At 39.0% G+C, this 18,772-nt stretch overlaps 1 protein-coding gene across 2 annotated transcripts in view; it reads left to right on the top strand.

Moving 5' to 3' along the window:
* Positions 1 to 18,772, top strand: part of Rapgef5 (Rap guanine nucleotide exchange factor 5) — a 230,673-nt gene that overhangs the window by 39,503 nt on the left and 172,398 nt on the right. For both annotated transcript variants that reach the window (XM_047562082.1, XM_047562081.1), the window contains exons 3-6: positions 60 to 166; positions 5,746 to 5,867; positions 7,339 to 7,507; positions 17,591 to 17,657. In XM_047562082.1, coding sequence (XP_047418038.1) covers positions 60 to 166; positions 5,746 to 5,867; positions 7,339 to 7,507; positions 17,591 to 17,657 — 465 coding nt within the window. The remainder of the gene's footprint in view (positions 1 to 59; positions 167 to 5,745; positions 5,868 to 7,338; positions 7,508 to 17,590; positions 17,658 to 18,772) is intronic.

Here is an 18,772-nt window from a genome sequence, read left to right as displayed (position 1 = left end):
TTACACATTGTCACGTTATTGTTCTACATCTGCAGTGAATGTTTGTCTTTTTCATTCAGATTTATGGAGAGAATTCTTCATGTGCAGGAAGAGCACTGAGGAATATTATAATCGTTCAGGCAGCTGACCTGGTGAAAGACAGAGTGAATCTTAAGGGGTTTTACAGGTAACAGTTTCCTACACTGTGTCAAAAATTTTACTTCGGGGGGGGAGGGAACCCCACAAAACAAAACAAAATAACAAAAGCAAAAACCTAGCTCATGTTAAATCATGACCTTGATCACAGAGAGGTGGGGCCATATCAGTACCGGCAGTGGGGAGGTTGCTGTGTTCTGTCTGTTGAGGATTCTGGTAGTAACTTTTCTTTTGTTGAACTTATCTTTTTGTTTGTTTATAGTTAGATTCTGGTTCTGAAGTTAGGGTACAGAATCCCCAGCTACGTGTGTGGATTCTGTTGTACTTCCTCTGAGATGTGGTATTTTATATTTTCTTGAGAAGGTGTTATACTGAGAAATAATAAGAAATACAGGACCCTTCTTTAGGGATTTAATCAAGGCCCTGTGGGGATTCTTTGGAGGTCCATGAGCAGAGAGAGTTGCTTGCTCTCCAGGTGAGAGTAAGTCCCATCAAAAGTAGAGTTCAGAGTGGGGAGAGGCAGATTGGTGGAGCATGAGGCTTCCCCTCCCTGACTAGAGAATAAGGGCAGAGATGTATTCAAGTAAACAAATGTGTTCTTGGCCAGGTTTAAAGTAAAGCTGGTTCCATCTCACCCCAATTAGAATGGTGATCATCAAGAATACAAGCGGCGCTGGGGAGATAGCTCAGTTGGTAGAGTACTCACCTCGTAAGCACAAGGCCCTGGGTTTGACTCCCAGCACCAAAAAAAAAAAAAAAAAAGAATACAAGCAGCAATAGGTGTTGGCAAGGATGTGGGGAAAAAAGTACACTCATACATTGCTGGTGGGGTTGCAAATTAGTGCAGCCACTCTGGAAAGCAGTGTGGAGATTCCTTAGAAAGCTTGGAATGGAACCACCATTTGACCCAGCTATCCCACTCCTCGGTTTATACCCAAAGGACTTAAAATCAGCATACTACAGAGATGCAGCCGTATCTGTGTTCATAGCTGCTCAATTTACAATAGCCAGATTGTGGAAACAACCTAGATGTCCTTCAATTGATGAATGGATAAAGAAACTGTAGTATGTATATATATATATATATATATATATATATATATATATATATATATATATATACACACAATGGAATATTACTCAACCATAAAGAATAACAAAATTATGGCATTTGTAGGCAAATGGATGAAATTGGAGAATATCATGCTAAGTGAGATAAGCCAATCTCAAAAAACCAAAGGAGGAATGATCTTGCTGATAAGTGGATGATGACACATAATGAGGGAAGGGAGGGGGGCAAGAATGGAGGAAAGAGGGACTATATAGAGGGAAAAGAGGGGTGGGAGGGGTGGGGGGAGGGAAAACATATCAGAATGAATCAAACACCATTACCCTATGTAAATCTATGATTACACAAATGGTATGCCTTTACTTCATGTACAACCAGAGAAAAAACATTTATCCCATTTGTTTACAATAAAAAAAAAAAAGTAAAGCTGGACCAATAGTGTGAATACCTAAAACATTTGGAGCATATGTTTATAATTTATGGAAAGCCAAAAGTGGATTATCAGCTCTTTATTTTGCCAGGTGAAGATATGAAGCCATACTGAATGATACCAATAGAAAATTACAAAAATAAAACAAGTAGAAACAACTACCATTTATTACACTCTTCTTTCTTTAAGAAATGACATTATAATACCATAAAGAGTAGAAATAGTACTCAGATAAATGAGTACAAAAAAAGTAGAAGTATTCTCAGAATAAAAGATGTTCCTTTAAGTTAAATAAATTTAGCTTTATGAAAAATTCATATTTATAATATTCCTGTTTTTTCCACTGACCACAGATGGGACACATTTCATCATGGCCTGGATTCTGAGGATAGCAATACTCAGGCTATTGGAAGAAGAAGAGTCTTTTTATTGAGGCATAAATTATACACAATAAAATGCACAAGCCTTAAGTATGCAGCTTGATGAATTTTTATTCATTACACACTTATGTAATCATTATCTGTGTGACCACTATGGAGATATAGATTTTCATGCCTCAGAAAGTTCCTTTATGCCTTTTAAGAAGTTAGTAACCTTTCCTTGCAACCAACCATATTTTTTTCAACATAAAAAATTTGGCAGGCTCTGTATTCTTAGGAGCCATTAATCAAGCAAATACAAAGTATGTGGAGGAACCACAATGAATTAACTCTTTAAAATCCCGTATGAAATCATATAAGCCTTTACGTAAGTTTTGAAAAAGGTGCTATAGGCTAAACATTGCCTGTTCTGTTTATGAACAGTGCTTTTGCATATTTGGCTCATGAATATCTTCAAAAAGCATCATTGTGCCCTATTCTTTCCAGGTGAGATTCATAGCCCAAGATCTGAGAATAACTAGTTCAGAGCCCAGGCCACATTAACAGGACAGGCACCAATAGGGACTGCAGTGGTTGGACTACTTCACATAGAGCTTCTTTCTGTCTGTCTGTCTGTCTTTGATTCATTTATTCAGTAGGTGATGGTGTCAACTTTAGGCACATCTGACTTGTTAAAAAAGTACAATCATATGTGTAAGTCTTGGGATCTAGTTGTAAGCAGACTCATGGGATTTGTTCCAGCTCCTGCACAGGCTGTGTGTAAGGGCTATCATTGTTTTCTGTTGGTGTTATTTTCATTTGTTGAGGTCTCCATGGATACAGATTGAAAAAGGGGATTGGGAGGTATACATTAGTCAGGAAAAATAGCCATCCTGCCCAAGCTCGGGTTTAGTGCGAGCAGAGTCTGGAGTGTGTATTTTGCTGTGATTGGGACAGAACAGCATTAATCTAAAGACTGATTGATGTTCTGGACTTAAAGATGAGGTGCTAGTATGATTGCTTCGAGTGGGTCATTTTCATTTGTCTGGTAGTAAATTGAAGCAAAGTGTTCCCCATGTACTATGTAAGAATTCACTTTCAAGACTTTGAAAAGTTTTCTATTCATTTCATCCTGTAGGAGGAGTCCCACTGGCTTCTGGGACTTCATTTCCTTTGCATAAATCAGTCACTAAATACCACCATCCCACTTACATTTGAGGTTAGCATATGCATTACCATTAGTTAATTGCTAAAATTGTAATGGGAGAGAGGAGGAGGACAAGAAAAACCAAATTTTCCACTCCAGAGATTAGTAAAACTCATGTTTTGTTATAGCAAACGCACAGGCTTTGCAGCTCCATCACCTCCGTATCACAGTGTTCCTACCTAGAATTGCAACTGTAGTTAGATCTGCATGTACCGGGAACAATTTCTGGATTGAATACAAGACTGAAAATACACTGTGGGTAAAAACTGCTGTCGGTAATGAAGTTGCTCTGTTTCAACCACCCCTGTGTGCTTTCTCACTGCTCTCCTTGTGCTGAGATGATGATATTTTGACCAGATCGTTGCAAACCTGGTCAGCAAGTCAGGGGTCTAGGAATTAAATGCAGGGGCAATTCGCCTCCTTTTGTTTGCTTTAGTGATATTACTGCTTATCATTATCCCTAACGTTTTCCCTGGTATAAGTGGAAAGTGATTTAAAACATAAAATTAAGGGAGAGGTAGAAAAGGATCATGTGCAAAGCAAACAGTAGCTTATCTGAAGGTGAGGCATAGTTATTATTAAGATTGTCATGACAATACCATCTTCTAGCCTATGGGCTCAGAGCCCTTCCCCCCAAACAGGGTGAGCCTTTCCCAAAGAGAAGGGAGAGGTGGGGGATTGGGGTTTTGTGGTCACCAGTATCACCTGGGGGATGATTAGGAGTGAGATCTCAGGTCCCACACAGCCTTGCTGCATCAAAATCTGTACTTTAACAAGACTCCCCTACCCTCCCAGATGACTCCTAAGCACAATTCCAAGAAGCCTGATCTACATCACCATTGTACAAGCAGATGTATCCACGTGGCCACCTTCTGCAGTTTGGTGGTTTGTTTAGTAAATAAATGTTTTATTATGTGGTTCTATATTCCAGGTGATGTCATACACTCAGCAGGCTGAGGGAGCCCCATTGTTTTGAGAAAATGAATTCAGATGATACAGGATTTAATCTGTGGGACAAAATTGCTCTCAAAGCCCAAAGACATTGGCTAATTGAGAGAGGCGTTGAGGAATTAGTTAATTAACACTTTGAACCTTGAACATCAAAGATGTCCTATAAAATTAGAAGTTAATACCAACCATTTGGTCTAAATGCCTCTTTTGTTGATATCTGTTTTCTCATTTTGTTTAAAAAAAAATCCATATATTTGACTCTTAGTTTTTCTGTTTTCTTCACTTGCAAGTGAACATGTCCGATACTGGCTTAAGTGCCTTAGGGTATCTTTTTCAATAGTGATACTTTACCCAAAAAACATGCTTTATCAAAAGCTAGAATATTTGACCAAGTAGCTCAGCAGAGAAGTTCATTGCCTATTTTCCTTCAGCCCTAAAAATGTAGCACCTCATGGCAGTCCTGTGTATTGTCAGTTAGGTATGTTTCCAGGGTATTTGTGATCATGCCAGTCACAAGAGATAGAAAAAAAATGTTTAGGAATACAAATAAACAATGACGTCTCTGATCCTTCAGTATTGACTATAGACTAAAGATCTCCATTACATGATGCCACTCTTTTTTCTTTTCTTTCATTCTTTTTTCTCTTTTTTTACATTTTAATGTAATTCCACCTTCTTTTCTCATAAAGGAGGATGAAATTCAATGACATTTCTGCGAATGAAAAAGCATATTTCAGAAAGCTTTGTTTTCCCCCTAAGGCTGATGCTAATGGAAAAGTAGGCATGAAGATACTGTTTGTAGTACCCAGGCTGTGGCATTATAGTATTTTAAGACAGATTACGAAGAAGGTGTTTTGTGTTTGGTTACTCATACATCTGGATTTATGAACTTATGATCTAGGCTGTTTAATAAGATTATTTAACTTATATTAGATGAACAATCAAGTTTGTTGTTTGAGACAAACTTTGGGGTCTAATCTTGGAAGAATTGTAAACAAAACTATTCTTCACCTACTATGGTTACAATTTTGTCCAGCCGCCTTGGAATATTTTTTTGTTCTCAAAGGGACTAGATACAAATCTACAAATGGTTGAACCAGAGTTTATCACCATCAACTTGAGAGTTATGTGGCTTTACCAGGGCAGAAGCATTATGTTTATATAAAGGGCTGCTAAATTTATTCCCTTATTTATTCAAATATTATGAAATTGTTTTGAGAACTTATTGTGTGCCTCAGGCTTTTGTAATTGTTGGGGATTCACAGTAAGTTGTACAAAGTCCCTATTTTCGTAAAAATTATTTTCTAGAGGCAGAAACATATATCATTCATTTGAAAATATGTAGGATTACTACATGTAGGTAATTTGAAGAAACACTGCAAGAGCATTTAACTCTTAAGTGTTTCTAAGGAAGTGATATTTAAGCATTAATCTGAGAGATGAATAAGAGGTTATGTCACTTGTTCTTGGCTTGTTTAAAAAAGCAAGCAAAGGAAAGGAATGGTATTTTACATCAGGGTTTTTTGTTTGTTTGTTTGTTTGTTTTCAAATATGAAGCCAGTTTCTCATTGTGAATTGCTTTGCTTTGGTCCAGGAGGAGCTGTGTTGGGTCAGAATTAGTCGACTGGCTTCTCGAACACTGTCCTTTTGTCCAGTGCAGATCTATGGCCATAGGAGTCTGGCAGCTCCTACTAGACATGGGAATCATGTCATCAGGTTAGTACTTACATGCTTTAAAGAATCATCACTATTTTATTAAACTGTTAGACCAAAATATATGTGATTTTCTAGATTATGTTACAACCTGGATAGAAATTGTTTTTAGGTAAATATCCATATTCTTTCTTATTTTCTAATTAAAAGTACCAAGTCAACTTCTGATTCACTTATTTTTTTTCATATGTTCTAAAAAATTATTAGGTACTTGTTGATTTATAGACTGATACCTTTAAAACTATTTCCCTTACCATATCCCTTTTCTACTCAAGATTCTGCTCACAGACTTTTTAAATCAGTGACATCTTTAGTTGCTCCAAATGCATTATTTATCTTGCTGTACTTAATCATCAGAAACTGATTTTACGAGTGGGACGTGTATGCCATTTTAACTGACTAAGTAATCATGAATGCTTAGAGATATGACCTATGAAGATTAGCTGTTTAAACAGGATAGAAAATAGATGTAAACTGGAAACTAAAATAGATGGCGATATCTCTTTTCTTAGTTGAGCCCAGGGAATTGAAGGATTGGAAACCAAGCAATTCGAATACTTTATTTAGTGTAATCTCTCAGGTGCTGGCTGGTCCCTGAGAAGGCTTTTTTTTTTGTTTTTTCCCTATAGGTAATGACTATTGAGGGAATACCCCTGGTGCCATTGTGAAAGAGTGGTACAGATGGGGACATGGTTGTAATCTTCTTAGTCAATAATACCTAGCACCTAATACTCTTATTTAGAAAATCAGTTAACTACCTTTGAGGAATGGAGGTATTATCAGCTCAATTGCTAGGTTCAGCCTTCTGGTTAGCAGAACATTTTGTGTTAATGTTTTTTGGAAAAGTCTACAACTTTTAATTCCTTCAAGCTCGGGATTCTGACCATGTTAGTATTGACATTTTAGACAGGGTAGGTCTCTATTGCAGGTGCTCTCCTGTACATAACAGAATTTGAGCAGCATCCCTTTCTTCTGCCTTTTAGGTGCTACGGTCACAAACACACACCCCAGTTCTGACAACCAAAAATGTCTATAGACATCACCAAATGTCCTCTCAGAGGGGCACAGTCACACCTAGTTTCTTGCTAACCTAAAACTTGCCGTCATGTAGTACTTGCGTGTCACTGAAGAAATTAAATATATTAGTTTGCTTTTGTGCACTGAAAAACATTTCTTGCCACCCTCTTTGAGTCAATATTGATTTCATTGGCTCTTATCTCTGAAGCAGAAGAATTATCAAATACATTTGAATCTACTGGCAAAACTTCAAGTAATCAAAATGGGCTGGTTAAATCCTTTTTGATTCAATGGGATAGTAAACATGAATGAGCTTAAAAGGTAGACTCATAGTCTTACCTCTGGCTTCTCCTTCATAATTATTGGTTTTCAATTTATTATTTGATTTTTGACTCTCTAAATAATGTATTTTTAAAAACTGATCCACATCTTTTTTTTTGTTTTCAATTTCAAATAGTGGACCAGCATCTGTACTTTCAGGACACTTATGTTTTCTACCAGTTTTCATCTGATGAATGTAGCTACTTGTACTGTGAATTTGAAAGAGAAGAAGAATGGCAAAATGGCGTCAAACTTCTGCTGCAACTTGTTCCTCTCATTCCTTCGAGAGCTGGCATCTGTGAGCTGTAAGTGGGTGCTGTCATACGCTATTGTTGGATTGTTCTTAGAGAAGACATATTGTGTCCAGGGACTTCACTCTGCTCTTTAAGATCACTATCCAGTTTTAGGAGGTAGTTGTACTATTCCCATTTTTCAGATGCAAGTTCAGGAAGGCAAAATAAATTTCTGAAAATTAAATTCGCTTCCTAAGTGACCAAACTGGTATTCAAATCCCAGATGTCCATGCCTCACCAGCTGCACCACACTACTCCTGATTTGAGTAGATGATCTAAATTAGGAATAATCATGATTGGGCTTAAGGACGAAATGAAATAATAACTCACTTCTTATCCAGTATTCCAAGTCGTGACTTTGCTAAGAAAGAGCTCAGCAGACATTTCTGAAAATAATCTAGATGCAATATTTGGCAAATTAAAACACATAAATCATTATCACATGAAGATACTGAATCACTGTATGATTAAAATTAATTAAAATTAGAAGAGGCTTAAGAACAAAACTTGAGCCATGATATAGACTTTGCCATGCAGTTGTTTATACTTAATGATAGTGACAAGCTTATTTCAGAAATGAGTTACAAATTAAAATTTCAGTTGAAATCTTTCTTATATATATAGAACATTTCAGGTTGTAGAATATATCTCCATATTGTTGACTCTTTCAAGAGCAAATGGATTGTCCTCATTCTTAGGTAAGAATGTAGGTTCAAACAGACATGTCAATATAATGCAACAAAGGTAAGTTACTCTTATTAATTAAAAGGTGACATTGCTGCATGGTTAATAGTTTGTTTTTAGGAAGATAAAAGTTTCAGGATATTATGAGATGCTGTGCTAATAGATTTATTGTAGAGAATATATTTTATGTCAGGTACTGTGCTAAATAAACACCTTATGTTCCATATTTCACTTTCAGAAGATTTCCATAAGACAGATACTGTTATTATCCTAATTTATAAGTGAGGAAACTGAGGCACAGAGGCCAGGTAACTAGTTAAAGTCACACAAAAGTGGCAAGCACAGAGTCTCAGTGTTTGGATCCTTTCTATATAGCTCTAATGTCCCTTCCGTAAACACTTGCTATGGAATCTTCAGAAGTTATGGGTATCATTCTAGTATCCCCTTCTAAAAGATTATAAACAGAAGCTGTGGAAAATGTTTGAGTTGTGAAATGATATAGATTTCCCGCCGCTGCTTCTTATAGAGGACCTTACAATAAGAAAGCAAATTTCAAGTATCACCAAATAGGCCAAGTATGAGAAATGTCCTTTATTGTAATGTGCTCTTAATAAGGTCAGAAGCATCCTAAGAAAAGGCAAGGAGCATTTCAATAAACTTCAGTGGGCTTTCTAAGGACTGGGGTGCTTATAAACTATAGATGGTGTGACTGGCTTTGACTCTGAGGGACTGGCATTTGCTAGCAGCTCTTCTCAACCATTTCCTGTTCTGCACGCAGAATGGATATGTGTGCAATCCCATGGGTGTACCCAGATTAACAGGGGCAGGAGGGCAGCAGAAATCACCTTGCAAGAAGTCTTTGTGATTTAACACTACCTCCTTCTTCCCACCTCAGAAAGCAAATCAGAACGCCAGTGGGTGAGATGACTGTTCTGCGGAAAGCCTGAGTCTATTCTAATTTCTAAAAATGAAAATACTTTTAAAATTTGAGTCCTAATATGAATTGCAGATTTTGTCACACTGATCACTATGGACACAAATGTCAGCTTCTAGAGTTGAGAATCACTGTAGCATGCCATGTTTTTCAGCAAGTTTTTACTGTTGGTGTGAACATGTGCATTTGTGAGGGATCACTGACTCCTACAGACAAATGGTCACTGGGGACCCTATGAACCTGTCTGTTTCCCTTATTGAAAGTATTGAATATAAAAAGATAAAATTACTGGAGAGAAAGAATATCCTTTTTTTTTTCCCCCTGTGCTAGAATTATAAGTGAATTCATATGTGATGGTAGAATGTGCTTGGATAAATTTTGGGAAGCCAAGTTTCTGATTATATAGACTTGAAATGAACAGGGACTTGGTCCTGTGGCATTTGTATTGTCAGAACCCTTCACATCATTCCATGCCTGTGTTTCCAACCTAACTCCTGCTCTGACCTGGCAGTCTGCATCCCTTCAGCCTCCTGCCCATACTAGTTACTCCTCCTGTGATGTGATGCTCTTGTTCTCTCCTGTCTCCCTACTTGTGAGTTAAATTCTACCCAACCCTCAAGGGGGAGCCCAAGTCCTACCTTGACCACAAAACTTTCATTGTGTGCTGTTCTGTGTTGATCTTGCTTTGGGTGACTTACTGCTCTTGTTCTTTGTAGTAAAAAAAAAATAAAAAGAAAAAATTTTAATCCATTCTTCTGTGTCACTCTTAGCTGTATGTTGTTTCATTTTGGTCCATTCTAAAAGCCCTCGGAATTCTTATATTGTTCATGCATGTTATTCATTTATGGACTGAAAACCTTTTTCTTTGGTCCTTCTAATAAGCTTTTTGATATTCGAAAGCTCTAAGGGTCTACCTATGAAGCTCAACATTAGGTCCCTCTAATAGGCCATCTTCTCTCTGCCTTTCAAAGAACTTGAGAGAACCACTTAATGTCTCTATATGAACACAATTCTATTCTGTACAAATGCATTTCTAAAAGAGAAAAAAATTAGGGATTTTTAAAATGAATTTTTAAAGCAGGAGGGGAAATGAAGCTGCTGCAAGTTTCCAGGCTAGTATGAGGCAACAAAATAAAAAGTTATTTTAAACAAAATAAATTTTATACCCCAAATGCATAGATAATTCAAAAGGAGAGAATTGGTTGTCAAGGGTGCTATCTCGGGAAAAGAGAACAGTCATGGTTCCTCATTCAGACTGACAGCCAAGTCAAGTTACCCAGGGTGTACTTTTTTCTAAACTCTGTTTTTGTGTTTTGGGTGGGAGGAGATAGAGAATTGATAAAGAGTGAGGAAGAAACAGTGTAGAGAGTCAGTCTAGTAATTCCTTCAGAACTGGGACGATGTTTCTCGCCAACATTAACATGAGGATTTAGACTGCGGGGAAGCCTACTTCAATTCAGCTGCCGTTATAGCAGCTCCCAGCTCACCCAGTGTGTGAGAGGCAGGCGGCTGAGCAGGCAGAGCCTGTGATCCTTGCATATATAAAACTATGTCCTTCCAATTACAGAGCAGCTGACGCTTATACTATTATTAAAAGACTTGTAGAGGGTTGCCAAAATTGAACTCAGGTTGCACTCAGATCTGTAAAGAAAAAATGTAGCTTCTTTGTCTTTTGCTAAGGGGATTTGGTGTTTGTTGTCTACGTGAGCCACCATCCTGTTGGGTAGTCAGAAGGAAAAGAAGTCCCCCAAATTTTTGTCCAATCCAGTAAAATCAATCTAACGTAGTAATTTAAAAAGTCCCTTTTAAACCACTGAGCATGTTTTGGTACAAGAGCTCAGCCTCAAAGCATCTTTCCCTTTTCCTCAACTAGAAATTATCCAGAGATGTGCTGAGCGCGTGGGCCCCTGGGCCTCTTGTCCTTGACAGAGGAAGACATGGGAGGCTCTTGCATCCCAGCGATACTTTCTCTACTGGAAGCGTTATTGTTATGTGTACAAGTCTACGTGTTGCTAAATGCAGTGGTTGATTTTTAGTCTTCATCTTATGCAACGGGTCAGTGTCATGTGGCACACCTGATCACTGCCTTCTGGAAGCAGTCTTTCCACTTGGCATCCCTTGGTTCTCCTATTCCACTGGCTTCTCTTTTTTAGACTCCCTTGCTTATTCTTCATCTTCCTGACTGTATTAACTATAGCTTCAATGTTTTGATGTCATGCTGACTCTGGAGAGACTGCCCCATTCAAAGACTAGTCACTTTCTAGAGACAAAGAGCTCCTGGGAGCATACCTTTTATATGCAATCAACCAATCCTGTCCCAGCCTTCTCCCATTCCCAACTCTTTGGGCCACTTTCCACCTTCTAATCACCCCAGGTCTAGGTACCAAGCAATTGGGACAGCCTCTGTGCCCAGGGCCTGGTGAAATTATTCAAACTAGTTAGTTACCAGCCTGTATATCCTGCCTTATCTGGTACTTCTTATGGGAACTGCAAAACATTCTTGCCAGTATGTTCCCTGCCTCCTGACTGACCATGCAGTCCCTCACAGTATGTCATTCCCCTTCTTCTTGGGAATGGTAGCAATCTATCTTTTCAGTGGTAGTTGTCTTTGGATCCATGGGCTTCTGATTATCCAGGTTGGCCATTCCTAAACAATAATAAAACCTGTGTTTTAAAATAGTGACCTTGAAACACAGAGTGTCCCATAGTCTCTGGTCTTCTCTGCTTCCCTGTTACCACTCTGAAAGTGCCCTCACCCAGTCATATATTTAGTGGCAGCTCTACAATAATGGCTTCCAAAATTCAGGTCCCCTTAGCATCCTCTGAAGCATTGCAGCCCGCCTCCGTCCCCACCCCCTCACCTCTTTACCCCTGTTCTCATTATGCTCCATCTTGCTTAATTTCTCCTTTTCTACTTGACATGTGTAAGCGACAGGAGAACTCCATTGGCCGCCGTAGTTTCTGAAAGGTTCTGGATTCACAGCCTCTGACTGGGTAGCTCAAGTTCAAGTCTGCCATGCCAATGTCCCAAACCTACCATTTGTACTTCTGACATTTTCTAATTTGATTCTCATGACACCTGGATAGAAAGCAACACTGTTCAGGTAAACAAAAAAATTTTTCGAGTACTTTTCAAAATCATTTTCACAGTGAAACTCCGCAGAAATTTTCTATTAAGATCTTAGGTGACAAAAATTTCCATTTGTCTCTTTAAACATTTTTCTAGAAAACATTACTCTGCTCTTATTCTTTGTTATTACTCGTTGCTCCCTCTCCTGAGCAAGCACGAAATTTCCGTTGTTTATAGACAAGGCTTATTCCACATATGAGAACAGATGGCTTAATCTTCATCAGAGCACATCTTTATTTAAGTGTACTACAGGAATTCTAGCAAAAATTGAACTTATGAGTGCTGGGGTAGTTCATGGTAGAGTACTTGTCCTGAGTTTAAAAAAAAAAAAAAGTATTAGGATTGGAGTATGTTAGCCTTTGAAATGAAGCTGTTTAATTAAATATGAAGTATTAGTCTTCAATTCCTCAAGATAACATGCGAAAAAGAGACACCAGTATCTGATTTTATTTAATTTTAGACTAATGCATCACTGGACCTTTAATGAAACCTGTCATATTCACAATCTATCACTGTTTTGTAAATTTCCTCTATCAGCATAACTAGCAGCTTGACTCTGAAAAATTATCTTCTTTCAAGGTGAACAGATGTTTGCATTCATGATATCAAGATTTCAAGAAAAATGTAATTCTCATTCTCCTACTTACTTTTTTTTTTTTAAATTGGACTTTGCTCTGTTAAGCAATATGGACCTCTTCAGAATATCTCAGTTAAGGGTGGGAAAAGGGGAGGACATTGATCCAAGGGTTCAAACTTTCAGTCATACGTTGAGCAAGTTCTGAGGCTATGACATACAGCGTGGGCAGTGAGGCTGACCAATGATGTACAGGGGGAGCAAATCACCACCTTGGACATGGTGAATTTACACCCTCTTTCCTTCTTAAAGAAGACTTTGGTTTTATCTGAGTGAGATAGGGAGTCAGTCGCTCAAGGATTTTGAGTGAGGAGAGACATGCGGTATCTTACATTTTTGCAAGATCACTGTGACTCTTGGGTCCAGGCGAGACATGTGGCTGTGGCCACAGTGGTAGTGTGGGCTTCAAGATGGATACAGCATGGGGTGTGAAGGAGAGGGAGGTCAAGGATGATTTCCAACTGAGAGGGTGGAGTTGCCACCAAGTAAGGTGGGGAAGGCTGGAGGAAGGGCAGGGCCTTTTGTTCTTTTCTCTGTGGAGGAGGGGTGGTTGGAATGATAATGTGTCCAGTTCTGTAGTTGGAGGAACAAGGGCAGAGGAGCAACGCTTCCGCCATCCCCACATCCTTATAGTAGCACCCTTCAATGTTAGATTTCAGCAACTTATAAAGACATCTTCACCAGGACTAAGCACTTTCCCTTGGAGAATTAACCAGGTCTGGCTTGGACTGTTCATCAACAGAGTCCTTGAGAAGCAAGCAGGAGAATTCCTAAAGAGAGAGCTTGCTGGCCTAGAGCTTCCTGCTGGCACAAACACTTAGGGGTGGGTCTCCCTTCCTGAAGTCACTCCCTTTCTCTCTGTCTGTCATTTGCCACTGCCATTAGTTGCTGATTCCTGCCAGAGTTTCCTTGTTTCTTTTCTTCAACCACTGACACACCAAAGTCACAGATTCTCTTCTCTCTTGTCTACTGAGCAACACAGCCCCCTTTGGTAATAATGGCAAATATGCATATATTAGACTTGATTTTTTTTCTGCAGCATCTCTTTCATTATCTGCTTCATTCGATAAGTAAGAACTTTGTCTTTCCTGGGTTGCACTGATGTGTATTTGCATTTATACAATGAGAGTTTAATCTACATTTTGTAAGAATGCATTTGCTAAGAAAAGTGCATCATATTTCTGGCATTTTGACAAGGTTGGGTACAGGGAGTAAGGTACAAAGTGGCAATGGTGGTGAGAGCAGGAGAGTGGCCAAGGGCTGCCTTCTCTCTTCCTTTTCCCTTCCTTCCTTCTCAAGCTCTTCAAAGGTCCTCCCCCTGAACCTCCTTTACTCCGGGTGAGAGGCAGGTGACTATGGGTGGAGGGGAGATTGAGGTCTGCTGATAGGGAAGGAAGAATGTTTCTGAATTTTAGAGCTCTCAGCAGGCAGTGGGGATAATCCCTGAAGGGTTGGAGTCTGGGAATAGCAAGCCCAGGCCTGGGCTCTAGAAAGGTGATTCTGGTATCTATCTTAGGAGATGGGACAGAAGAAGAGAGACCAGAGCCAAACGAGTGGATTGGAAAGTCTCAAGAGAGATCGAATGCCTGCACTGACAGAGAGGCCTGTCAGGGAGGGACCAAAGGAAAGCCGAGCTCCAGGAAGGGAAGCAAGAGGATCTGGTGGTTGGCCAAGGAAGGGACGACCATAGTGTAACCAGAGCGCCATGAGGAGTGGGAGGCCTGGAGAGATGGTCAGGGCTGGAGGCAAGAGGGTCAGGGTGAGCTAGGTGCAGTTCGCATGGTTGAGCGTAAAGTTCCTGGAATTGCCAGCCGGAGTCACTTTGAAGGCGATGGAGAAACAGGGCAAGCTCAGGGGGATTCCGAAGCTAGAGAATGACTTGGGAATTCTGGGTATAAATCTAAATCGTGATGACTGAGGTGGTAAAAGTGGGATATGGACCGTGGGATAGCACCCAGGAGATCATCACTCTCTTTCATACCTGTTTCCTTCAGAAACGTTTTGCCAAGGCATGTTTTGTGCTGGAAGAATGATGAAAGATAGTTTTGCTTCTGAACAGGGACTGAATTATTTGTCACTAGAGCAACCACAGCTCAGCCGATTGCTCATGAAATAACCATTACCAGTCATGTACACATGTGCTTCCCTTGGAATTTTGAGTTTCTTTCAGCAGTTTATTGAAAATAGATTCATGGCAGAATCTGTGCTAGCACTAAACACCTCATGCCCATTAACTAATCCTCCAGGGATCTTTTGGGGTCTGAGAATCACAAAGAGTCAGCACTAACCCACACTCTCTAAGGTAGACAAAGCAGAAGCCCTTGCATGGTGCCTTGTCTCTAGGGTGCTTGGCTCTTAATTTCCTGTCAGATCCCTTCAGTGACCTAAGCTTAATCATGTAAGTCTGATTTGGTGGCTTAGGTTGTAAAGAGTTTCAGATAGATCTCAGTAGAATTTTAATAATAAAATTTGTTGTTTGACAGACTCATTATCCAGGTAACTTTTTTTTTTTTTTTAATATGTTAAGGCATAATGCTTGGTTCCTACTGTTTTTATTGGGCAGATCATTAGCAAGACTTTCAGACACCTTGCTGCTGCATGAGTAATTAAGGTATTTGACAACCTGAACACTGCTTTATACCAGCATCTAGCAATTCTTGTAAAGGCAGTGGCTTGTAATTCATTGCTTTGATTTAAAGGCTGTGACTTTTTTTTTTTTTTCCCCTGAAAAAGGGTATAATAACATTTACAGAAGCAAGAAGCCAATGCTGGAATTGATCCGACTAGCTTTTCCCTTCTTGAAGAGTTGCCGCTCAGCTCTCCTGTGAGCTAGGAGAAACCTTCCTGCCCCAAAAGGCTTGTGCTCCAGCTGGCCCACTGCCGTTTCTGAGATTGAAATCAATCACTGAATTGTGATTCTGATAACATGGCTCTACAGGGCAATTACCGTGAAACCCTCCACATGCATAGAATGTGCCGAAAGGGATTACTTGTGGAAATAGATTTGGGAGACAATTTTATATATTCAGTTGGTATTAGTCAATTTTTTTTCTTTGATAAAACCAGGAAAAAATGTAATTTGTAAGATTTTTCTTTAGTAGAGAATTCAATATTAGTATATATTTGTCTTGTGAAAATCTTTTCACAACTTAATTTAAAAATGTGATTTTTCTAGTACAACCACTTAGGAAACCAGTGTGAAGATTCTTAAAAGACTAGGAATGAAACTACCAACTACCGTATAACCCAACTATCCCACTCCTTGGTATTTATGCTGAAAAAATAAAATCAGCATGCTGTAGTGATGCAGGCAAGTCAATGTTTATAACAGCACAACTCACAAAAATCAAGTTATGGAACCAGTTCAGGTACCCATCAACAGATGAATAGGTTAAGAAAACATGGTATGTATACACAATGGAGTTTTAATTGACTGTGAAGAAGAATGAAATTATGGCATTTGCTGTTAAATGGATGTAACTGGAGAACAACATACTAAGTGAAATAAACCAGACAGAAAGTCAAGGATCAAACTTTTTTTTTCTTGTATATAGAAGCTAGAGCGAAAGAAGGAATAAAAGCAGGGTGGCCGAGGAGGGGATCCCATGAAATTGTAAGATCAGTGGAGTAGAGAAAGGGGATTGAGGGGGAGGGAGAATGGACATGAAAAGGGAGAACAGTGGAATGAAATTGACCAAATCACGCTGTGTGTACACATCTGAATATACCACAGTGAATTCTACCCATATGTAGAGCTACATAAAGTTCCAATTACAAATCAATCAATAAATAAAAGGAAGACCTGTAGAGTTGAGGGAAGGAAGAAAGGAGAGAAAAAGGAAGAACTGGGACTGAAATGGATTATGTCACAATGAACCCCACTATTATGTATAACTATGAACTGGTAAAAACATTTTGAATGTGACTTTTCCTAAACAGACTGATATCACCCTATTAGTCATTTCACATACGCATGGTTTTTTTGTTTGTTTGTTTGGTTTTTGGCTTTCCAACTGGTCTTTGGTCTTGTGATAAAGCAAATTTCTTCTGCCTTTGTATTTTCATAACTTCCATCATGGTATTTGGCCTATAACATACTATTTCACAGAAAACTTGTTTAAGCTAAAACTCAAGTGTAGTGGAAAATTCTCATTTTGTATTTTTTAAAACTTGGATTTCATTTATATCTCAAGGGAATTTTAGCGCTTCACCACCTAATATATATGCTCATGTACTTTTGTGCATACCCATATTTGTAGATTGGGTATGTCAGGGTTATTCTGTGATATTTGAAGAACAGTCCTTGATCCTTAGAATTAAGTTGGTGCATTGTGAAAAGATTCTTTTTGGAACCCAGAGGTGCTTAACTATTGAGCCACATCCCAGCCCTTTTTATTTTTTATTTAGAGACAGGGTCTCTCTCAGTTGCTTAGGGCCTATGTTGCCGAGGCTGGCTTTGAACTTGCCATCCTCCTGCCTCAGCCTCCCCACCTGCTTGGATTACAGGCATGTACACTGAGCCCAAATGTAAAAAGATTCTTGCTAGTTAATTTTTAAGGAATAGTTGTGTTTCTGTGGCTTTACTGACAATGCTATTGGCATACTTTCATTTATGTCATAACGCTGACATCAGGTTTTGCCCTTTATTCACTATAACTTGGTAGATAAATTTGAGCATCCACAGTTGAGCGCTTTGTTTTTTGTTTCTCAAAGGTCTCATCAGAAAATCGAAGACTCCGAAGAAAGCAGTGATGAGATTCTTGCTCGTCTAACCTCTGCGGTAAGGCCATGCAATTTCACTGCCTAGGGGTACAGAAGTAATTTGGCTGGGTCTTCCAAGGGATCCTGTTCAGGTGATGGTGTAGAGAGAGATTTGCCCGTTGGCTGCTCTTTATTGTGGGACGTCCAAGGCATGGCAGAGTGAGACAGTGGCTTTGACTTTCTGTGCCCTGATGCAGACACTCTTGCAAGATTGCAGATAGCCTTGGTGGAAAGTTCCTGTAGTCTTCGTGGAGGCGTAGTATCTGATTGTTTAAATCCAGTATGACTTAACATAGGAAAAATTGTGACCTGCTGCACAAAGAACAAAAGACAATCTGTTTCACTAGGGAAAAATCACTTTAGGCAACCAAAGGGCAGGACGTTGGTTTTTATTGGTTGGTTGGTTGGTTAGTTTTTATTTTTGTATTTTTGCAGTACTTGTTTTGAACCCAGGGCCTCCCACTTGCTAGGCAAACACCCTACCACGAAGTTACATCCTCAGTCAGGACATTGGTTTTTAATGTACTGTACTGCAATGTTGTGGTTATTAAAGCCACTGATCCACTATTGGTAATAGCATTGCTGGTTGAAGGAAAGTTCATGGCTTTCTTCTGAGCAAAAGTTGGCTGGGGTCATTAATCATCAAACTTGTTTTTGATAGGCTCTAGCAATCCTATATTACAAAATCTTATCCATTGACCTGGCTGTTGGGAAGTTTTTCTACCTTGCCCAAAGATTCTTTAGTTCTGCTTGAATTCTATTAATAAAATGATAATTGCATAAAATCATGCTTGATTGTGTTATACGTATGGATGAAACTATCTGCAGTGTTATGCACCAGTCTTGTCACCTGGGCATAACTTGAAGGATGAAAGTTGTGTGTCCTAGCCCTCTGGAATGCAGCTTAGGAAAGTAATTTTTAATCAGATGTGGTGATCAGTGGTGTAAAATGTCACATGAAATGAAATCTTGACAGCATGTTATGAAAAAAATGTTTAGAATGACTTTATTTAAAATATTGACCAAAATGAAGGAGTGATAATCAAAATAATAATTGGCATCTTAAAAAAATCACTCACTCTGGGCCGGATACCATGCTACATACCGTGTGTGTATGTGTGTATGTACACATAC

This window comes from Sciurus carolinensis, chromosome 8 (assembly GCF_902686445.1).
Source record: "Sciurus carolinensis chromosome 8, mSciCar1.2, whole genome shotgun sequence".
NCBI lineage: Eukaryota > Metazoa > Chordata > Mammalia > Rodentia > Sciuridae > Sciurus > Sciurus carolinensis.
This window is presented reverse-complemented; position numbering and strand designations above follow the sequence as displayed.